General features: G+C 36.7%; 1 protein-coding gene across 1 annotated transcript in view; it reads left to right on the forward strand.

The window, feature by feature from the left end:
* The first annotated feature begins 3,426 nt into the window (after positions 1–3,426).
* The window catches only part of MACROD2 (mono-ADP ribosylhydrolase 2), a 1,971,474-nt gene continuing 1,950,307 nt past the window's right edge, over positions 3,427–24,593 (forward strand). The window contains exons 1-2 of the mRNA XM_032351448.1: positions 3,427–3,747; positions 9,784–9,900. Of these exons, the coding sequence (XP_032207339.1) occupies positions 3,702–3,747; positions 9,784–9,900 (163 nt within the window). The 5' untranslated portion in view covers positions 3,427–3,701. The remainder of the gene's footprint in view (positions 3,748–9,783; positions 9,901–24,593) is intronic.

A 24,593-nucleotide genomic window follows, 5' to 3' on the forward strand; every position in this document is an offset into this window, starting at 1 on the left:
AGTTTACTGCAGTGCCATTGGAAAGGAGAGCAATAAAAGAGTTATATGAGATAAAATTGAGATGATATAATAATTCATTTGAAATGAAAATGAAGTTATAAGATCTATCAGGGATGGTATTTAGGGTTGCTGATTGCTCAACTGAAAGGGTGATGAAGCCATTCAAAGAGACAGAAGACCATGGAAGAAATCTAAGTGTGAAGGAAAGATCATGAGTTCAGTGTGGTACATGGTACATTTTAAGTACTTTTGAGACATTAAATATTAATATTTAATACTCCTGTATGATAATGGTATTTTGTCAGAATAATTAATGCTGAAACAAATATGCTCTAAATACCAATGCCTTAATATAATAAAGGTTTCTTGTTTATATCATAGCCTGATGTGGTACTCCTTGGATCACTGAGATATTCCTTCAAGCAATGACTCAGGGAGCCAAGCTCCTTCCTTCTTGAGATGCTGCTTCTGAGACCACCATGGAAAGAAAAGAGAGAATATGGATGAGTGTACAGAGGATTTGATGGGTAGGCCTGGAAGTGGCATACATCACTCTTGCTTTATAACCCACCCAGGATGCAGTCACTTGTCCTAACTTCAAGGGATACTGGGAAATACAGTCTTCCTAGGGGTCAAGAGAGAGAAAATTGTATTAGTGAACATTGCTGCCACATTTACTAGGTGTTAGTCACTTCATGAGTTATTTAACTCATTTCATCCTCGCACCAATCAAGGTAGATACTAAATTATCATATCCACATAATAAAAAAAGCAATGTGTAGAGACTGAGTAACTTGCCAAGGGTCACATAATCAATAACGGTGAACTCAGGATTTGAATCAAGATGGTCTAGTTTCAGGTGCCTTTGAACCAGTACATAACATTGCCTCTTAAAGTTGATATTCAATATATGGTAGCATGTATAGGTCAAAAGTTCAAGAAGAAATTTTTGCTGAAGATAATAACTTTGGGAGTCTGGTGTAACTCAGGGTTTCCCAACTTTGGCAGTGTTGAAATTTTGGGTCAGATGATTCTTTGTCCAACCACAGGGTTGTCCCATGCACTTTAGGATGGTTAGCAGCATCCTTGACTTCTGCCCACTAGATGCCAGTAGCACTCTTTTCCCAGTTGGACAACCAAAAATGTCTCCAGACACTGCCAATGTCCCCTGCGGTGCAGAACTGCCCCTGGCTGAGAATCACTGTTATACCCGAACCATGAGTGCAGATGAAGTTATTCGAAGAAAAAGTATAAAGTGAAAAGAGACAAAGGGCTAAGACTAAGTCTTAATGAACTCCAAAATGTAATGGCTGAAAAGGAAGATAGGCCAATAAAAGAAACTGAGAAGTAATGGCCATATAGGAAGAATCTCAAAAGGGTGAGAAAAATTGAAGGAAAAGAATGCTGCAGGGAGGAATATGAGGCTGTGTTAAATGCTGCTGAGAGATTGTGTAAGAGAAAGATTGAAAAATGTCCATTAAATAGCACATGAAGGTCATTGGCCACCTTAATAGGAGCTATTTCAGTTGGTTAGTAAGATAGAAACAAGAAGAAAGTGGACTGAAAAGCAGAAAGTGGGAAGTAAGGAAATTGACACAGCAGATACCAACAACCTTTTGAAAATGAAGGAGAAGCAGTAGCTGGAGGGTGTTGTGGAATCATAGGAGGAATTCTTTGTTTTGTTTTGTTTTTAATATGGAAGAGACTTGAGAAAGTTTGAAAGTTGATTTATGGTTCTAGTTCCTTAAGTTGACATGAAACAAAGAATAATCAGTATCATAGTGTTAGGTTCCTAAGAAAACACAGGTGGACTCTGGGTTGGAAATAGCCTCCGTCTTGTAACAAAAGGGATAGTGTCCAGTCTGATGCACTTTCCTGCAGACACTTTACATGTAGCATTTCTAAATAAGAACTCAATATATTTCTCACAAAATCTGCAACTACTCCTGGATTGCCTATTATTATTAATACTGCTATTCTCCTCTTAACTATTCCATGAAACTCTTCTTTCTGTTCCTCATCCTGTTCCCCAAATCTATTCCATTACTAATTTTTATTGATTCTACTTTTGTAATGTGTCTTGAATCAGAGCTTTTTACTTCCATTGTCAAAAAATAAGTGCATATTTTTATTACTAGCCCAAGTGTCACTTCCTTCTTGAAGACTTCGTTATTTTTCCCAGCCAAATTCACAGCATTAAAAGAAAAACAGAAGCATAGACAATGTTAAAATAAAAATTATTACCTTACTATGTAACGAATCATAGTCATGAGTGTCCTGTTACTGAAAACATTTTTCTTTTTCTTTCTTTCTTTCTTCTTCTTCTTCTTCTTCTTTTTTTTTTTTTTTTTACAAACCTTAATAAGACCTTCCTCTTTTTTCCTTTTTTCCCTCTTATTATTAAAAAATGTGTTGCAAATATTAGCTCTTACACACCTGGCTTAAGTACTACACAGATAACATGGCAACTCCAAACGTCAGATAAATGTGGTTTCACTACATCCACCAAATCAGCCTTGTAAATGGTCTGATGTTTAGAAATGCAATACATTTGGGGGAGGGAGTTGTCAAACTTCCTTTAAATTTTAGGTCACCCTACTCTTGTGGTGGACTCTATCCGAACTGGATTTTCAGAACACCAACAGAAGATTAGTATTACCCAGAATCAAGCCAGCGCTTTAACCCAGTGCCTTTAGTTGAAGAGATTGGAGGAAAAAAAGATGACTTGGCTCTGGTTGACACCCACTTGAATTTGCTTTGATGTAAGTTTTTGTTTCCAATATAACATTTTGGTTGCCCACTACTATGTTCCTAAAACCCTGGTTTAGACCAGTCTATCTTTGCTCGCTCTAAACTTCACCACACTCCAGCGAAGACTGTAATTTTTACTACAAGGTTGAGGAGCTGATTGTATGGTGCGTAAGTATTTCCCAGTCCTCTCACTTCTTCGGGTTATATTTACTCACCAAGAGGAAAGCTTCAGATTATCTGGTAAAATCCATCCAGACGGGTCAGTTAGAATAAACATGGACAATTCGCGTTGACTGAATTCTCCTCCCACTTTCACATCCTCCAGGTCCAGAGGCAGCTTTCTACTGCTGACTCCCCAGATACCTAGCGCACCTGGCCCTATAGGCCACGCCCTCAGGTTCTCGAGCGCTGAGAAGCCGGGGGAAGCTCCCGCAACCTCACGCTCCTCCCAGGCGTCCGCTCCACGCCCCGCCCCCCCAACGCGAGGCCATCTCCAGCCCCCTCGCGCCCTGGCTCCGCCCCCTCCAGCTCCCCAACGTCCTCGGCGTCTGGCCCGAGCCTGCGCCTGCGCGTGCGCCCTTGGGCCGAAGTAGGGGCGCGCGGTGACTGGAACGCGGAGAGCGGCGGACGTTGCAGCCAATGGGAGGCGTCGCTGGCTAGCGGCTGGGAGGCGGGGCCTGCGCGGGTGTTAGGTTAGCGCGAGGCGTGACCTAGTTGACAGCCTCTGAGGTGCTGCTGTGGCGGCGGCCGCGGGGCTGAGGCGGGTGGGAACCGAAGCCGAGCGCGGGCTGAGAGAAGAGGGCGGCGATTGGCGAGTGGCGCGGGACCCGGAGCCTCTTGCACTTTTTTCCTCCCGAGTGCCCCCTCCCACCCCTCCCACTCCACACACACCCTGTTTGCCCGTGAGCCTGGGGAACTTGCAGCTTAAAGCCAGCCACCCCCACGGCAACATGTACCCCAGCAACAAGAAGAAAAAGGTGTGGAGAGAGGAGAAAGGTAACTGGCCCGTCGAGTCCTGGGGGTGCGGGGGGTGGGGGTCGGGTGGGGGCGGGGGTCAGGGCTGTGTGTGCCGCGGCGCCCTCCGCCCGAGCTCCCGCCTCGCGCCCGCCCGGCCGGTGCCGCCTCCCTCGCGAGTCCGTGTGTACACACGCGCACACGCGCGCGCACACCAGCGTGCACGCGCCGCCCCCGGGCACCTGCAGCTCGCGCACGTGTGGGCGCACGCCCCTCTGCTGCCTGCCGCGCCCGGTCACCTTCTCCCCATGCGGGGCTGCCTTAGCCTGGCTGGTGGCTTGGATCCCCGCGCGTCAGTTCTCGGGCGCGGCACAACTTGCCCAGGTCCCCCACCCTCTCCCCGGACCCCATCTGGGACTTTCGGACTCCCGGCCAGGTTGTCCCAGGGACACGTGCCCGCCGGCGGGCACACGGGCTGCAGCTGCGCCTCCGCGCCAAGCTGACCCTCATCGGTTCACTCCTCTCCTCTGTCCCCCACCCCCCAGCTGGCAGAGTGTCCGCACCTTCGGGCGTTTACCCCTTCTCTAGGCCCCTTCTGCGCCGCAGTGTGACTTTTGAAACCTGGAACTCTAAGGGAAACTGAATACGGGCGTCTTGTCCGTGAGGATCAGTGCTTTCAGCGAAGTCTGAAGGGGCTTTTCTCTGCAGTGTGTTTCTGTGTATTTCATGCCCTTTTGTAACCAGAAGTTGCTCAGTGTAAGATCGTGAAGCCGATATCACTCTCTCTGAATGCATCTACCCCTGAAATTTGTACATATAAAAGGTTATCCAGATCAGCTAGATTGACGGTGGCACTGATTCCTGTAAGAAGACACAGAAGTGTACCATCCAATCCTGTTTTCTCCCCCCAACCTTTTTCTCTGGCATTATAGTTAGATAATATTCCGACATAAAACTTTAGTCTCTGGCGTTTTTTCTTTCATGCTTTTCACACTTTTCTATTCTTTAGTTTTTTTACAGAAGTGTAGCAGATACTTGCATTGCTACTGCTAACATAGACTAAACCTGTGTATCCAGAGTGAAGTCGGGTGAGGGTAGTGCAGATCTCTCCGAAGTATCCTATTTCCTTCATATTAGAAGGATAATGGGGTGACTAGGTTGAGAGTTGATTTCCTTGATAATAGCTCTTTAAAACCTGTAGATTCTTTTCGCAAGTCCTGGCCTTTATAAACACTAAGCCCAAACAGTGGACATAAGAAAGAGAATGTATGGGGAAAATAATCCTTTATATAGGGCCCACTTCGATGCAGAAGGAAAGGGATGGGGAAGGGGATTTTATTTTTTCAAATTAACTCCTGGGAAGATCTAAAACGGCTTTTAAAATATTGAAAGATTAGGATGTATGTCATTTAATTATGTCTTAATGATTATGGGCTTATATCGAACTAAAAATTCTGTTGAGAATAATAGCCTGCTATATATAAAGTAGTGTGAAATAATCTTTGTTTTTGCAGTGTCAGTTACTTTAGTTTCAGCACATTTCCAATTTTTTTTTTCCAACAATTTTCCTTGTAAGCATTGAAAGATCCTCTATGCCCATTTTTGTTGATGGTCTTGAAATGTTAGTTTTGTTTTGATAATAAGGCAAAAATAATGGAAATCAAGATTGTTTTCAATATCTGATTCACTGATGAAATTATGGTAATTGCTTAAGAAGTATTTTTCTGTTATAATGTTCCTAAAGTGACAATGTTACAATGGTCCTTCATTTAACATCTACACATTTGGACTGTGGCAAGCAGGCATTTTAGAATCTTAAATGTCTTGAGTTTTTGATATTTTGCTTCTAACAATAGGGGAAAACATAACCAAATTAATTTTTTTCAAGTAAAGAAGCAAGTGCACAATTAAAGAGGGTATTTAACAAATTAAATATGTCTTGTCTAAAACTAACCTATTTTTGCATGGAGTTTAATGGTGAAGGAAAAACTTAAACTGTGATTTGAAGACTTTAGTGTATGTCTCAGTGTATCAGGATGTCTATTTTGAATATTTAATATTAAAATGTATGTATTGTACCATCAAGAGAGAACTAAGGATTTCTAATACAGTGGTTAGTATTAAAGAAGCTGATGGGATGCATGACCTTTTTTCTTTCATTGCACTGGTGAGGATTTTATTGTATTTTTGCAGCTGTTATTTAAGTCTGAAGGAAGGCTTATCCTCCTCATTGAAATGTCTGGCATTCTGTAAACACACTTTATCTCAGTATGCCATCTGATAGTAGGTCTGTCTACTTATATGCTTGGTTCATAGAGCAGATTGACTGTAAAGGGGAAGCATTCTTTCAGGAAAAGTTTTGTGTAATGCTGAAGTAACTGTATAGATGTTTGCGGTCCTTAGTATGTTTCATTGTTTAAACAAGTAACAAAGGACTTAAGTCCACATATGTTAAATGAACATTATTAATGTATCATTTTGAGCCCTAATTTAAAACCACTTAATGTGTGTTATAATTTCAAGTACTGGAACATAAATCACCTCTCTGTTTTACCTTATTTTCTTATTATTGATCTTGTATCTTTTCTAAGTGTCCATACTTAATGTTTCTATAAATGGAATGACAAAGGCCAGGTTGCATTTCTATGTTACCTTATGACATTTACTAAAACTACAAGTTAGTTCATGATATCTTTCAACCTAATTACTGATCTTGCAATATGTCTATATTAATGATCTGAACTCTTGTAGTAGTGCTTTGGAAAGTGCTAGTCATCCCTTTTCCTCCTTTGTGTGAGTATTCCAAATTTACCATTTCCTTCAAGCTTCCTATTCTATCAGGACCCCCTCCTCCTATATTAAATACGTGACATTTCCTTTTAACTCATTTAGAAAATGTATGTCGTTTAACATGAACAGCCCTAGCATTTTCCTCTGTCCATTTCTTTATACGTCCTTTGTCCTTTCAGCCTTGTTCTTACCTTAATGGAAGCACTTTTCTTTTTTCCTTCCTTCCTTCCTTCTTTTTTTTTTTGCTATCATTTATTCCCTTTTGGATATATTTAGTTTGTCAATGTCTTTAGGTTCCCCTCCTCAGCCTATAATGATACTTGAGTCTCTACCATAAAATACCTTTCTTTCCAAAGGGCTTCATCATGGAGTTGCTGTTCTCGCTTCTTTTCCTCAGTTTCCTTGTAGTTGTCCTGGATCTCAACTGTCCTCTAGTGAAACTAATGTTTCTAAATCCACTCAGTAGTAACAGTGATGGTACCAATATAAAAAGAGTTACTATTTGAGTCCAGTTTGTGTGCACAGCACTATTCTAAGTACAACAGTCTCCCCTCATTTATGGGGATATGTTCTAAGGCCCCCAGTGGATGCTTAAGACTGTGTATAGTACTGAACACTATATATGCTGTTTTTCTCCTTCTGTGTGTGTATGTGTGTATACACATATACCTATGATAAAGTTCAATTTATAAATTAGGCACAGTAACGTATTAGCAGTAACTAATGAAACAGAATAATAATGACTATATACTGTAATAAAAGTTATGTGAATGTGACATCAGAATATTTTATTGTACCGTACTCATCCTTTTTGTGATGATGTGAGATGATAAAACACCTGTGTGATGAGATGAAGTGAGGTGAATGACATCGTGTTAGGTTACTAGTGACTCTATGACAATATGCCAAAGAGAGGATTATCTTCTTCCCAACTGCAGTTGACTATGGGTAACTACAACTATGGAAAGCAGAACTGCAGATAAGGGGGACTACTGTATCTTACATTGGTTATCTCATTTAATTTTCACAACAGCTCTGTGAGGTAGTATACTGTAGGGTCAAGAGCGTTGAAGATTTGTCTGATTTGAATCTTACCTGTATCGTTTACTAGCTGTAGAACATTATGTATGTTACACAACCTCTCTGGCTTAATTGCTTCATCTATAAATTGTGTATAATACCTACCTCAGAAAAACTGAGACATTAAGAGATTAGGTAACTCAAGATCACATAGATTTGTATGGTTGGGGATTAGAATCCAGACAGCTCTGTTAACCACTTTGCTTTCTTTTTAGTGCTGTTGGTGATCAAGTTGATAAAACCAGTGGCTTATTACTTTTTATTCTTCCTGATCTTCCTATAGCAGTTGACAATATTTCCCTTCTTCTACTTATTTTATTTTATAAGTTCAGTTAACATATAGTGTATTATTTCAGTTTCAGTGATTCATCAGTCTTATATAAGACCCAGTGCTCCTTGTATCACTTGGCTTACTTAACGTCCATTGCCCAGTTATCCCATCCCTCCAATACCCATCTTACTAAAACTCTTCTGTCTGCTGGTTTCTACATCATTGGCACTTTGATTCACCTTATACCTCCAGTGACATCTAAGTTTTATTTCACTTTCCCCCTCTTTGTGTCTACCCCTTAATTTTTTTTTTGAGGTTTGATCACATCCTTACCTTTTTCCTGTGAACTTCCTTTAGGACCAGAAGTTTCAGTTGTAATTTCCAAAATCTCTAGGCTAGCTAGATCTCTTTCCTGATTTCCAGATTCTTGGATTTCAACTTAAATGCCCTTTAAGCATCTTACATTCAGTACAGTGTTAACCCTTGAGTGCTGTAGTATTGTGATTTGATTTTATTACGTTTGGTTAAAATACTTTATTATTATTATTACTTCCTAATGTGGCTGAAGAAAAGCCAGTTCTAGGAGCCGGGAAAAATGTAGGCTTCCCATTTCCTGTTCTATTGTACTTAAATTAATACATTCTGCAGTTTATTTCTGAAAAGAATCTTTTTTTTTTTTTAAAGATTTTATTTATTTATTTGACAGAGAGAGACACAGAGAGGAGAGGGAGGGAGCACAGCAGGGGCAAAGGGAGAGAGAGAAGATGTAGATCTTGATCCCAGGACCCTGGGATCATGACCTGAACGGAAGGCAGACGCCTAATGACTGAGCCACCCATGCACCCCTGGAAAGAATCTTTTAAAGTGATTATTTTATGAGGGTTAGATACCTACAGCTAGGTACTCTCCTTAAATCCATTCATTTTTGTAGTGTGCTTAAAGACAGTCGGAGAGAGAATAACTGTCATTCTCTTTACATTGTGGAGACCTTTGGTAAAGTATATGATACATGACAGCTGACATAACAGAAACATATCACCTCTTCTCAGGAGCTTATCCTGTGAAGGTAATACATTGTAGTGACTAATAATATAAGGTATAGTTTTTGACTTCTGGAGATATCTGACTGGATTTTAATGGAAAGCTTTCTTGCTTTGGACAGCTATTGAACTTTGATGTGTTTCATTTCCTTATCTACAAAATAAGAATAATAATACAGTTAATTTTGCTGAGTTGTTGGAAAGATGATTTCCATGAAATTTTATGTGTGAAGTACCTAGCACTTATAAAGAACTTATTGTTTTTAATTCTAAGATGCATTTTTAATAATATTTTTATATTGTCATTCTAAGATGCATTTTTAAAGATATTTTAATCTAATCAAGATGTATATTAAAAGTAGTATTTAGTTACCTCCACAAAGATATTATTAAATTGAAAGTGCCCTTTTATTGTTGATGGCATTTCAAATGAAGGGAAAATGCTGTGGTGGCTGCCTTTCTTGTGCTCTTAGCATTTATACATACCTGTTTTAGGATTTTGTATTTTATTTATGTAGCTATTATTTTGTATAGTATCCATTCCTCTTTTGTCTTGTGAACTCCTCAAGGTTAAGGATCACCTTTGCACCTGAAGTGTATAAACATATTACTTGGCACATAGTAGACTGATAATATATATTGATTTAAAGAGCTCATTTATTTCTTGGGCTATCATAAGAGTCTTCCTCATCAGGCTCTGCCCCATCCCCCATTGTAAAATGGTATTAACTTGACCCTTTCTAACATTCAAAGATGGAGTCATTAGATTTTCATTTTGATGTTTTTCAACATCCAACCAGTTCTTTGGTTTGTTTACATGATTAATAGCTAAATTATAAAATAATTTCTGAGCTTAAAAGTTAAATACAAATGGAGATTCTGCTTTTATTTTGCAAGAACGTTTACTGAAGATGACCTTAGAGGAGAGACGCAAAGAATACATAAGGGACTATGTTCCCCTGAACACCATCCTATCGTGGAAGGAGGAGATGAAGGGCAAGAGCCAAAATGATGGTAAGTTTCTCAGAACAATTTTTCAGGTAGATACTGTTCCCATTTATTTATGACTTCTGCAGGACAGCTATTGATAGAAATGAATAACTGGCATTCAGTAAAGAGATGACATTTTTGCTATTTGAAGTAATTGCTTGGTTGTCATTTAATTGTTTTTAAGTCTGTTGTGTGTTATTTAAACTTAGGAAATTATATTAACATAATTCATGTTACGATATAGTGGTCCACATTTATATTATGACACTTTAAAAAAAACTATTCTGTAGTTGTTCTTGGAGCAAATAATATTAAGGATTTGGTGCTTTGATGATGTGGCCCTTTGAGTTTGTTTTGATTAGGTTCATTTATTTCTTCAAGTTTCTTCAAGTTATTTTAAGGATTGGATACAGTTGGAAGTATCCTAGGAAGAATAGAGAAAAACTAACATTTGCCATAGTTTTAGAGAAGAATATATATTTTGTATGGTGTGGTGATTTATTTGCATGTGAAGTATTTGACAAAACTTACTCCAAAGTCTTTATGATTTAATAAGAGTCTAGATTGAATGAAGATATGTGTTAGCATATAAATGAAATTTTAAGTATTGAAAAGGTACAGGGAAAAATTCTAAAAAAATGATATATTATTACTATTTTTAATTTATTTTTATTACTTATTTAATTTATTTTTATGCTTACCTCTGAATTAGCACTCATTGGTGTTAATGGTCTGGATATGAAGCTTAGAAGAAATAGGGTGCTTTTTAGGATACTTAACAAGTGAGAAAGAGAGGTAACTTTATGAAAGGGACTTGGAATGTACTATTTTCACAGGTTCTGGTCTTATATTGATGGAACTATACAAGATACTATGGGTTCAGAACAAAATTAATATGGAATTTCTGTGGAAAAATCTGTGAGAAATAGCAGTCCAGTTAGGCTTTGGTGTCTGTGAAGAGAACACACATTTATTTACCTGAGTGTTTGCATTTTAGACAGAATTTTTATTTTTTTGGTGCTCTGCTTGAAAACATGTTCTAAGGGGGTCATTGGACAATCTCATTGGGACATGCACATATAACATCTTTGCCCAGGGTTCTTAATACATGCAAGCTGTTTTCTAACAGTCTAATGAAAACCTCATTCATTGAAAGAGAAGGTAGTGCTATGTAATGAAAAATGAATGAAAATGAATATGAAAACAATGTAGAACTAGAGAGCAAAAGGATGGAATTTGGGCCTTGATTATCTAAGACCGTGTGCCTTTTTCATGTTTGGGTTTCAGTTATTTCTTCTTTTTTAATAAGACACTGGTATCAAATACTCCGGCACCATTTTTTATGGCTAGTAAATCTCTCTTTTTCTAGTACTTCATTCTTCTGATTTTCTTCTTAGTTGCTGTTAGAACTGGTCACTTTTCTAAGGATGCCATACTTGATGTTCTTTTAAAGCAATTTTTGCCTCTCAGAAAAAGGTAGATTCCTGTTGCTGTCAAAACAATTGACAAATACCCAGGTTGTAGTGCCCTATGTTGGTCTGCTCACCTCTGCATAAAGTTGTCCTTTATGTTGGCTGCTTCTGTTTGAATATACACATAACAGTGTAGGGTTTAACTGGGTTGTCCAAGAACTCACAGTTGGGTGTTTTCAGAGATATCACACACCAAGATACATTCCCTAAATCAGAAAAATACATTGAATAACACCTGCCATTGTTATTCCCTAACAGGATGCTGTGTATTTACTCCTGTCTCCCAGTATGAATTTTATAATTGGTTACAACTGCTCTATGTATTTCACTTTTATTCCTTCATGCTTTTTTGAACTGAAAACTTTTCATGGGAAGTGAGGTGATATGATCAAAATTGTTTTTCTTTTGAACACTGTTTTATTCTGTCTAATGTTACGTGCTCCCCTGTTGTGACATAGAAATTAGTGGCTAGCTTCTTTTTTCATGAAAGAAGATGCATCATCTGACAAGTAATATCTATTTATTACTTTATATAATATATATCTTTCAAAAGTGCTTTCTTTCAGTGTTACCTATCCAGTGTGCAGTTAAAGGGAGTTTTAGTATTTTAACAGTTTGAAAGTTTCTTTGAGAATATAAATTTAAAAAATAATAAAGGACAACTGTAGTTTTATTTTATTTTGACATGTTTAAGCTGCTGCTCATAAGTGTATAGTATCTAAGTAGGTTTGGATTTTTATAATATCTATTTTTTAGGTGTTAGATTTCAAGCTAAGTTTTAAAAAAAGTCTATAATTCTTTGTCCTATGGTTTCTGATTTGTAGGACATGAGCAGTATTTATGGGGCTTGCACAATATACCAATTTCTAGTGTTGTCATTTATTACTTACACTTTTATCGAGGGACATTTTGGCCTTGATATCCTGGATTACATGGAAAGTTCTCAAGCAATTGTTTTTAATTTTTTTCTTACTTTGCTCAGTTTTGCTTTACTTTAATTAAATGCTTTTTGTTATTATATTGTAGTAGAAAGTTAAACAAGCTAGGGAGTAGTGGAATGTGTTTGTCATAATTTTGATTTTAAGGCCTTCTAAAATAGGAAGCCCAGAATTGCCAGATGCAAAATCATTTTTTTCTGCAGAAAGGAGGAAGTAGGGAGATGATTACCAAAACAAAGAAATAACAAAAAACTGCCCCCACAACCTGCTTTCTTATTGTTCATGTTCATATTTGTTAACTGCTCTTGGCAAATCTCTGAAATTATGTGCTTCCACTTACTTAATAATTGTTTCATTTGTCAGTTGCTTTATTGAAGGGAATTTTAAAATGCTTGTCTCTTATGCTATGTCTCAACACCTGCAATAGTGCCTCATGGGTAGGTGAGCACAATTAGTATGTTAAATAATAACGCCTCAGAGGTTAACCATCTATGAAGGAGAATTCTCTATTTTTTTCCCAAACTTTAAAATGAGTATTTAAAAACGTATATAAAAATAGAGTAACATAATGAATCTTTATACGCCAATCACCCTGTTTCAACAGTAAAGACATGGCCAGTTTTATTTCATTTATACCAGTGCTTCCCAATAATTATCCCAGATTGTTTTGAAGCAATTCCTGTCTGTCATAATAATTTTATCTGTAAATATATGTGTGCATATATCTCTAAAATTTAGGGACACATTTTTTGTTTTGTTTTGTTTTGTTTTTTGCTATAACCACAATGCTCTGATCATGTGAAATTAATAAATTTTAATGTGATTAAATATCCAATTAGTATTAAAAATTTTTACAATCATCTCATGAAGGATTTTCCTTTTTTTAATACAGGTTTGCTTGAGTTAAGATCTAAACAGGGTCCACATTTGCGTTTAGTATATTTCTGAGTCTCTTTTAATGTATAGTTCCTTTTCCCTCTATCCTCTCTCCTACCCCCTGTATTTTATTTGATAAATAATGTAGGTTATTTGTCTTACAGAATTTTTTGCATTTTGGATTTTGCTGACTGCATCTTTGTAGTGTCACTTAACATGTTCTTCTGTCCACTGTGTTACTTATGAGCTGGAAGTTAAATCCAGAGGTTTGATCAGACTTGGGTTTAATTTTTTTTAAAGAACACTTCAGAGATTATTATACCTCCTTTTAAAAAAAATATTTTATTTATTTGACAGAGAAAGAGGGCACAAGCAGGGGGAGCAGCAGGCAGAGGGCGAGGGAGAAGCAGCAGGCAGAGAGAGAGGCACCAAGCAGGGAGCCCAACGTGGGGCTTGATCCCAGGACCTGGGGATCATGACCTTTGCTGAAAGCAGATGCTTAACCCTCTGAGGCATGCAGGCACCCCTGGTACACCTTCTTTTGCATAATTTTACAAGGCGCATAATGTTTGGTTACCTCTCTGTTGATAAGACTGATCACTGGGTTCAAGTATTGCCAGCCTAATCTATCCATTGTAAAATTCCATATCAGCTTTTCACCTAATGATTTTCACAGCCATTGATGATCATTGCTTCGATCCATTATTTATTTATTTATTTATTTACTATTTTTTTTTTTTAAAGGTTTTTATTATCTATCTGACAGAGAGAGATCACAAGTAGGCAGAGAGGCAGACAGAGAGAGAGGGGGAAGCAGGCTCCCTGCTGAGCAGAGAGCACGATGCGGGGCTGGATCCCACAACCCTGGGATCATGACCCGAGCCGAAGACAGAGGCTTTAACCCACTGAGCCACCCAGGCGCCCCTCGATCCATTATTTTATTAGAGGTTGCAAAAGAGTCTTATTCTGATTTGATCATTCCTTCTTCATTTATTATTTGGACTGCTGTAAAGAACTTTCTCCTATCAATTTTTTTTGTTTCCATGGAATATACAGAAAGGCAGAATGGATGCTAGAATCCCTTTATTTACCAGTTTTTAAATTGTGTTGGTTTCTTGAAATCTTCCGAAGGTAATCAAAGCATTTTTTCTTTTAATTTTTAAAATTTATTTTAGAGAGAGTGTGTGAGAGTGAGCAGCAGGAGGGATCGAGGGAGAGGGAAAGAGAGAATCTTGAGTGGACCCCATGTTGAGTGTGACGCCTGATGCAGGGCTAGATCTCATGATCCTGAGATAATGACTTGAGCTGAAATCGAGTTGCGTGCTCAGGGCACCTGGGTGGCTCAGTTGGTTAAACAGCTGCCTTCAGCTCAGGTCATGATCCTGGAGTCCTGGGATTGAGTCCCGTATCAGGCCCCCAGCTCCACGGGGAGTCTTGCTTCTCCCTCTGATCTTGTCTCATGTTCTCTCTCACTCTCTCTCTCTCAAATAAATAAATAAAATCTTAAAAAAAAAAAAAAAAGAGTTGGACGCTCAATGGACTGAGCCCTCCAGACTCCCTCATTTTAATTTTTGGCTATCATTTTGCATCTCTCTCTCTCTCTCTCCCTGCCACCTATGTATATTAAGTGGGAGTACCCAATGGTTAACAGTCTACAAAGGATGTGCATGTAAAGTATAGCTCTCAGATAAAAAGATAAAATTACTAAATTGTAGTCTTAGGGTATAGTAGAAAAGCAAATAGAGATACATAGATACATGGATGGATGGATGGATATGATAGAAAAATGACATTGTTTTCTTTGTAGGGACGAAAAGTTCTCAGGGTTAATTTGTATGTGTTCTGTTCTCCTTTGCTACTTCCAAGTTAAAATTCTTCTAAAATACCCCTGAAAGAAGCATTGTTGTTATTTTCTTTGGATGGAGCAAAGGATTGGCAAAAACTCTGCTATGCTTATGCTAATTTTGTCTTACTAGTTAGTACAGGGAAAACAGCTACAGCTGTAAGTTTAGATGTTTGAGTCATTACTATTAATGTTTACATGGAACAGCAAAGGAGGAGAAATATAATAAATTATGAAGATGTGTTAGATGAAAAATATATAATTATTTTACTCAGGTATGACAAATTTTTTAAAATGGGTCATTCAGGAGGAAACTTCATATTTCTTATCTTGATATATTTCATATCTTATATACCAATCTGATTTATAGTCCTTTGAAAACACTTAACTAGAAATGGTCTGAACTGTGAAGTCTTTGTGTGAATCTCCATTTTTTGAGGTATATAGAAATATCTTGAGATTGTGGGTTGACTAGAGGCATGTGTGTAATCTTTCTTTCATATTAAAAATACTAGCATCATTAGCTTATAAGTTCAAACTTAGTTGCTCTCATTTTCATCAGAACTAATTTTTTGGGGGGCTGGGTGGCACAGTCATTAAGCGTCTGCCTTCTGTGGCTCAGGTTATAATCCTAGGGTGCTGGGACTGAGCCCACATGAGGCTCCCTGCTCGACCAGAAGCCTGCTTCTCCCTCTCACACTCCCCCTGCTTGTATTCCCTCCCTTGCTGTGTCTCTCTCTGTCAAATAAATAAATAAAATCTTGAGGGAGGGAAAAAAAAAAGAATTAATTTCTTCTGTTAAATGATTTCCACAAGAGGTAATAGTTGACCAAAAAAAAAAAGTTAAGTCCAAACTCCTCAATCTCTCAGTCACTGAGATCTTATTTCATTGTGGGTATTGAATTTTGCCGGAATTTACCTGTGTGCCAAGTTGACTATTGATATTTAGAAATAATTTTTAAAAGGTATGTCTTAATATTTTGATCTTGGTCAAATATTCAAATATTCATTTTCAAATATTCAAATATATTCAGATTTTCAAACGCTTGGTCCAGTATTTATATCCTTAGTAAATTTACAATAACTTTTTTGAATGTTAATATTTTTATTAACCACTGGAAATGAGGAAATAATAATATAATTACTTATGTTACTATATATTACATGAAGAGGGGTGAGGGACCATAAGGGTAGAAGGAATTAAAAAAAAAAACAAAATGAGTGAGTATGATGAGGTGGGCACTGCCCCAGATTTTTAAATGATGTTAACTTTATTTGATTAAATATTTGATGTTACTAGTTGGAAGAGCACAATTTAAAATGACTAAAGAATTAGGAAAATGGCATTTAAAACAGGATAGAGTTTAGGAGGGATATAAATATTGGAAAGGAATATTTCCTGTTTAATTTTTTGATATTGATTTCTTTTTATATTTAGTTTAAACACTATGCTTTAAAAGTAGAATGATCTGTAGAAGCAGAAGGCGGCTCAGAGCAAAACTTCTTAGCTTCTTAGACAGAAATCTTTTCAATTTTTTACAATTTTCTTTGAGAGAGTGTGTGTGCACGGGCAGGGGGAGGGGCAGAAGGGGAGAGAGAGAAAATCCCAAGCAGGCTCAAGGCTCAGCAAGGAGCCAGACACGGGACTTGATCTCAGGATCCTGAGATCATGACCTGAGTGGCAATCAAGAGTTAGATGTTTAACTGACTGAGCCACCCAGGCACCCTTAGATAGAGATCTTTTATTTTGAGTGGGTGGTGATTTCCCCCCCTTTAATATGATCTTCAAATAAATTTAGTTTAAAAAACCAGAAATCGGACGCCTGGGTGGCTCAGTTGTTAAGTGTCTGCCTTCAGCTCAGGTCATAATCCCAGGGTCCTGGGTTCAAGCCTTACGTCGGACTCCCTGCTAGGCAGGGGGCCTGGTTCTCTCTCTTCTACTCGCCCTGTTTGTGCTCCCTCTCTCCCTATGTCTCTTTCTGTCAAATAAATAAATACAATCTTTAAAAAAAATAAAGAACCAGAAACCTATTTTTGCCTCAGGCAACAAAGACCATTCTGGTTTATCCTTCAAACAATAATTTTTGACGCTTCCATTACCAACAAAGATGTTGCAAAAGTAGAACTTAATTAGAAACAGACATTTTTCACTTTACAATTCAAAGTAAGGACTAGTATAAAGACTAAAATTCTAAAATGTACTAAACTTTATGGTTTGGCCCCTCTCCTCTTTTGGCTCTTTATTATACCACTCCTTTTCTTGGTCTCTGCCTTTGGCCACACTATCCTTTTTTGTTTCTTGAATGTTCTGTGCTCCCTCCCACTTTCAGTACTGGGTCTTTACCTGTATTTATCCCCGCCCCACACCCCGTTAACACTTCTCTCACCTTAATTTTTCTCAGCTTTCATTTCTCATCTTGAAACCCTTCTATTATTATTTTTTGGAGTCTTCCCTGAGCCCTTATTCTGGAATAGTTTCCTTTACTATAAGATACTTTCATAGTGCTATGTTCCTTTTCATAGAACATTTATATTACTTTGTTTTTATGTAGTCAATGTCAATAATAGGATTATCTTTATCAGGTTATCTCTCTGTATGTGACTGTAACTACTAGGGAAATAAGGATGATGTCTTCACTCCCCTTAATGTCTCTGGCATCTGTGATAGTACTTGCTGCATAGTAGATACTCAGTATCTTGTGTGAATTGACTAAATTAGAAACTACTTGCCTGGTGGTATTTTCATGTATTATTTCCTTTCTCTTACCTTTTTCTTTTTTGCTCTGTTGTAAAGATTCTTGTGGGAATGATGGGCTTAGAAATTAAGCCAGATGCTTTTTAATGTAGGTAACATATGAGTTTAGATCTCTGTAATATAAGGTTGGTTTTATTAAGTTTTAAAATTTAGTCCACTGATATATTTGAATAAAGTTTTTATTGAACTATTACATAGATATATAACTAGTTGAGGCAAGGATGGGAATTCATGTGTATTCATCAGTATTGCATGTTTATAATAATTAGTAACTAAATGTCATCATTTCAGTTTCTATGAGCTTAAGTGTTAAAAGAGCCTGGGGCGCCTGCGGGGCACTGTCCGTTAAAGCCACTAACTCTTGGTTTCAGCAGAGATTAGGTCATGGTATCAGGATCATGAGATTGAGCCCTGCCCTGGGCTCTGTGCTCAGTGCAGTCTGCTTAAGTTCTCTCTCTCTCTCTCTCTCTCTGCACCTGCCTCATGCTCCCTTTCTTTCTGTCAAATAAATCTTTAAACAGATGTTTTTAAAATGTCAGAAGAGCTTATGTTAAATGGGCATAAAACATAGACACTAAATTTATTGTATAGTAATAATTTAAAATGTAAAAAAAACTTAAAATATTGCCATTCTAAATGCATTTACTTTGGCATTATTGATTCTTCATATGTAAAGCAATTCTAAGAAATTATGTTAATATTATACCCCATTTAAGCGCTTTACTGAGTTAGTTGGTTTACTTCAGAAAGAACTTGGCTACGGACAAGTAGTTTGGTCCCCTATAAGAGAATTAGGCTAAACAACATCTAAGAATTTTGAGAACAACGGCCTTCATTGTAATAATGTATGAAAACATTAAAAATTTTGTGATGATACTCTGTGTGATGTTGTAATGGTGATGTGTGATGGTGTAAGCACTGTTTTAGTCAGACATTTGTCAACTAAGGTTAATTTCTAAAATGGAGAAGAAAAAATAAGAAGTTACTCAGGGATTCATGATTCACTACATGGTTTTGTCTTTCTTCCACTTTTTTTCACTTTTGGTCCTTTTACCTCCTTCCCAAGATTGTTTTAACAAAAGTATATTTTATTGTGCATTGGTGTGTATACCACTATGTGCTATATGAATTGTCCTTGTATTTAAGCTTTTTAAAAAATAATACAGAACTAAAACCCTTTCTTTTTTTTTTGGTATATATAATGACTTGGTGTTGAGACCGCAAGATGAAAAGTCCCTTCTGTGTGTTTCGTAAGTCTGTAGTTCACAGATTCTCTTAGCTTTCTTTTTAACCCATTAGGTGAATTAGTAAACAGATTTTACTGAAATACTTTTTGGTCAGTTCAGATGGGTACCTTGAGATGAGTTATAGAATAGATTGGTGGTAGGCAAAGCCAACATTTTCCTTTCATTTTCTTATTTCTTCTCCCTCTGATCATTTTTCAACATGAAAGAGTCTTTATAAAGTCATAGTCTTCTTTTTTGAAATAGTTACTGATTTTCCATGTAAGTATTTAAAACACAGATTTAAATACCATTTACGGTTTTAACTAAGCCTTTGATTTAGAACCACATTGAAGATTACTGATGAAACAGGAATCAAAATATTGTTCAATAATACCCCCCCAAATATATAACAAAATACAGATTAGCAACAAAATACAGTTCGACAGTAGTCTATATGCCTGACCATCTTTATGGTGGGGCAAAAGATAATGTGCCTTTCAAGGTTTGTAATACTGAGGTTTAGTTTGGCCTAACTCCAGAGAAGCTATGGATTTCAGATTGCTGGTTGTTTCCTAGAGGTTGGACTAGGATGTATTCAGTTTTTCAAGAAACCCCAAAATATAGGGGATTCTCTCACCAATCTTAGATTTGTGATGTGTCTGCCATATGAATATAACCGAGCTAGAGAATCTCCAAATTTTGTTCTTCTCTGGTATGTTGGGGTAAAAACTTTCAGGGTGTATGTGTAGGTGTCCATAAGTTGAGGCTTAATGCTAAAAACTCATCAGACATGGCAGTGGTATCCATTATTTTGACATATATGTATCTTGCATATTAACTGTGGGAGTACAGAAGTTTTGGGATTGAACATAGCTGGCATCAGATCCTAATTCTGTCCTAGCCAGAGAACATGTGACATCCCTAAACTTATCTCTTCATTTGCTACTTGCGACATAGGGGCTGATTGTTTCTCCATCCTAAGGTTTTTCTGAAAATTGAAGGAGGTATCAATAGGACTACATAGCTCCAAAGCTTTCTATTCTTATAATAGAATGCACCTTTCTCTTGCAGGAAACTCCTTGTGACTCCGTATTCACGACTCCTAGTCACATCTGTGTTCTTAACTAATGTATATAACGTAGATTTTTTTTTCCTCTTCCTGTAACTGTAACTACATATCTACTTTGAATTTGGTCTGTCTGCTTTAAAGAGGTAGAAATTGTGGAAGGGGCACATGCACCCGAATGTTTATAGCAGCAATGTCCACAGTAGCCAAACTATGGGAAGAACCTAGGTGTCTGTCAACAGATGAATGGATAAAGAAGATGTGGTATATATGTATACAATAGAATACTATGGAGCCATCAACCCCCCCCCCCCCATCTTGCCATTTCAGCGATGCGGATGGAATTAGAGGGTATTGTGCTAAGCGAAATAAGTCAATCAGAGAAAGAATTATCAAGTGATCTCTCTGATATGAGGAATTTGAGAAGCAGGGCAGGTGGTTGTGGGGGGGTAGGGAGGACACAAGAGGGAGACAAACCATAAGAGACTCCTAAACTCAGGAAACTAACTAAGGATTGCTGGAGGGGAGGGGAGTGGTGGATAGGGTGGCTGGGTGATGGACATTGGGGAGGGTATGTGCTATGGTGGGTACTGTGAATTGTGTAAGACTGATGATTCACAGACCTGTACGCCTGAAACAAATAATACATAATATGTTAATAAAGAGTCCTTTAAAATTAAAAAAAAGGTAGGAATTATGAATGCTTATTAAAATTTTATAAGATCTAGTGAAGGTCCTTATGTATGTATCCATTTGGTAGTTTGTTTTAAGCATACTAAGTGGAATTACAACTGGCTGAGGAAGATTTTTTTTTTTTTTTTAAACAATTGGTTTGGCAACATCAGGACTATTTTTTGTTTCCCTTATGAATGTATATTGGTTTAAGAATTTTGAAGTGTGTTCTGTCAGATTTGAGAAGAATGAGGGCATCTAAAACAAAATCCTTTCTGAATTAAATGCTAATATTTTAAAATTTATAACTTTTATTTAGCACTTAGAGTAAATAGCAAGTGAATTAAAAGTCTCTGGTCTTCACTGTATATGAATTCTAATGTCATTGAAAGGGAAGAATTGTTTAAAGTACTTGACTGAACAATTTTCATATACTAAGCGAATAGCATAGTTCATACATCAGAGGAGGTGACTTTGAGGAAATACCTTGACCTTTTGTGAGAAGTCTGGAAAGAAAAGACAAAAACAGGAATTTTAAATTTTGGAGTAGCCTGGGAGAGAGATGTGAGGATATAGGAATGAAACAATGAGGGATGATGGAGAGCAAGGAGCAACATGGGAGAAAGTCAGTCCCATCTAAGGACATAGTCTATCCATCCTCAAAGAATATAGATAAGATGGGGGTTGGAGATATTTATCTTATTTAATTGTTAAAATAATGGATGTACCTCTCTGGAGATACCTAGAGGCCTGACAGCATGATTGTCTTAATGATAGTAGAAATTGTGTGACTCCTGAGAATATTGAGTTTAGCCCTAGTTATAAGTGTTTTTGACAAACACAAAAATATATATATGTTTTATAGTGTCTTAATTCTAACACTTGTTTGGGTGGCATGTGGCTGGACAGATAGAAAAATGTATACCTGGTAGTTTAAGAAACTAGTTCAAATTTCTCATAAATTGACAGGTCCGCAAGTGTATTCAGAATCTATTTAACCGTTTTAAAGTGTACAATTTAGTGGCTTTAAGTAAATTTACAGTGTTGTGCAACCGTTATCAGTAACTGTTTCCAAAATCTTTTCATTTTCCCACATAGAAACTACACCCATTAAATAACTTCCCTCCTCCCCTCTTACACAGCTTTTGTTAATCTCTGTTCATTTTCTGTCTCCATAAATTTGCCTATTCTAGACTTTACATAAGTAGAATAATACAATATTCTTTATGTCTGGCTTATATTACTTAGCATAATGTTTTCTAGGTTTATCCATATTGTAACATGTTTTAGGATTTCATTCTTTCGAGGTTGGATAATATTTTACTGTACGTATATACAACATTATGTATAATGTCACCTGTTGATAGATATAGGGTTTTTTTACACCTTTTGACTATTGTGAAGAATGCTGCTGTGGACACTGGTGTGTGAGTGTCTATTTTCAGTTCTTTAGGAGTGAAACTGCTAGCTTATATGGTATTCTGTGTTTTAACTTTTTGAGGAACCACAAAATTGTTTTGTACAATGGCTGTATCCTTTTACATATTCTCATCAGCCATGCACAGGGGTTCCTCTGTGTTTTTGTCAATGCTTGTCCTTTTTTTATCTTTATTTTAATGATAATAAAATATAAAGGATAGTTTCTTTCAGCAGTGCTTTGTAGTTTTTAACATACAAGTCTTTCACCTCCAATTAACTTTATTATTAAGTATTTTATTCTTTCTGATGCTATTATAAAGGGAGTTGTTTTCTTTCACTACTTACTGGTTGTTCATTGTTAGTACACAGGAATGAAACTGATCTTTGTTGATTTTTGAATCCTGCAACTTTTCTGAATTCAAGCTAATAATCTTTGGGTTTTCTACGTCATGTTATTTGTGAACAGAGATAATTTTATTTCTTCCTTTTCAAGACAAAGGTGTGTATTCCTTTTATGCTGCTGCTGAGGGTGCCTGGATGGCTCAGTCGTTAAGTGTTTGCTTTTGGCTCAGGTCATGATCCCAGAGTTCTGGGATCCAGCTCCTCATTGGGCTCCCTGCTTGGCAGGAAGCCTGCTTTCCCTTTCCCACTCCCCCTGCTTGTATTCCCGCTCTCGCTGTCTCTCTCTCTGTCAAATAAATAAATACAAATCTTTAAAAAAAAAAAAAAAGCTGCTACTGAATTAAATTTGTATTTTGTTGAGGCTATTTGCATTGTTATTCATAAGGGATATTGGTCTGTAGTTTTCTTGTAGTGTCTTTTTCCGGCTTAGGTATTGATTATATAGAATGAGTTAGGAAGTGTTCCCTCCTCTTCTTTTTTTGGGGGAATAGTTTGAGAAGGATTAGTGTTAATTCTTTAAATGTTTGGTAGAATTCACCAATGACACCATTTAGTCCTGACCTTATTTTTTTGGGTTGGGGGAGGTTCCCAAGGTTTGTGAATGCTGATCAATCTCCTTACTAGTTATAGACTGTTCAGATCTTCAGGTTTTTTTGGATCAGTTTTGGTAAATACTTCTAGGTTTGTTTCTAGGTATTTGTCCATTTCATCTAGGTTATCCAATTTATTGGTGTATAACTGTTCATAGTATTCTCTTGTAATACTTTTTGTTTTTGTAAAGTTGATAATTCTGTCCCTACTTTTATTTTTTATTTTAGTAATTTTAGTCTTTTCTCTTAGTATAGCTAAAGGTAGTAAATTTCATCTTTTCAAAAGGCCACCCCTTTGTCTTGTTGATCTTTCCTAATTTTTTTATTCTTTGTCTCCACTAGCCTTTATTATTTCCATAATTCTGGTAGCTTTCTGTTTAACTTGTTTTTTTTTTTTTTTTTTAATTCCTTGAGATGCAAAATTAGATTACTGATTTGAGATATTCTTTTACACTGTATATGTTTAGAGCTCTAATTTCTTTCAACACTGTTTCTGCTTTATGCAATGAGTTTTTATATGGTGTATTTTCATTTGTCTCTGTATTTTTTTATTTTTTTCTTTGGCTATTGTTCAAAAACATGTTTAATTTGCCCATATTTATTTATATTCCAGTTTTCTTTCTCTTACTGTCTTCTAGTTTTATTCCATTATCCTTTTTATGATTTCAATCTTTTTTTATACTTTTGAGATTTGATTTGTGGCATAACATCCTGGGTAATATTCCATGTGCACTTAAGAAAAAAGTTATTGTTGGATACAGTGTTTTATTTATGTTTACTAGATACATTTGGTTTATAGTGATTATCATGCCCTCTATTTCCTTATTGGTCTTCTGCCTGGCTGTTCATCTGTTATTGAAAGTGGAACATTAAAATCTCTTTAATTATGGATCTGTATTTTCCCCTCAGTTGTGTCCATGTTGCTTCATATAATTTGGGTTCTTTTTTTGGGTGCATATATATTTATTATTGTTTTATTTTCTTGATGACTTGACCTTTTTATTGCTATATGATATCCTTTATTCTTTGTAATCATTTATTACTTAAAATCTGTTTTATCTGATATTAGTATAGCTACCCCAGCTCTCTTTGTAACTATTTGCATGGAATATCTTCTTTTATCCTTTCATTTTTAACCTGTTTATATCTTTAATGAGTCTCTTGTGGATAGCATATAGTTACCTTCCCCCCCTTTTATAATTCATTCTGCCAATCTCTGTCTCTTGACTGGAGAGTTTAGCTATTTATACTAAAAGTAATTACTGATAAGGAAGGACTCATCTATGGCCTTTGGTATTTTCTAAATGTCTTAAAGCTTTTTTGTCCCTCATTTCCTCCTTTATTACCTTCTTTTGTGTTCATTTGATTTTCTTTTTTGTAGTGACACCTTTTGATTCCCTTATTAACTTTTGTGCCTATTCTAAATAGCTTTTTCTTTTTGATTACCACGGAGAATGC

The sequence above is a fragment of the Mustela erminea genome, chromosome 7 (assembly GCF_009829155.1).
Source record: "Mustela erminea isolate mMusErm1 chromosome 7, mMusErm1.Pri, whole genome shotgun sequence".
NCBI lineage: Eukaryota > Metazoa > Chordata > Mammalia > Carnivora > Mustelidae > Mustela > Mustela erminea.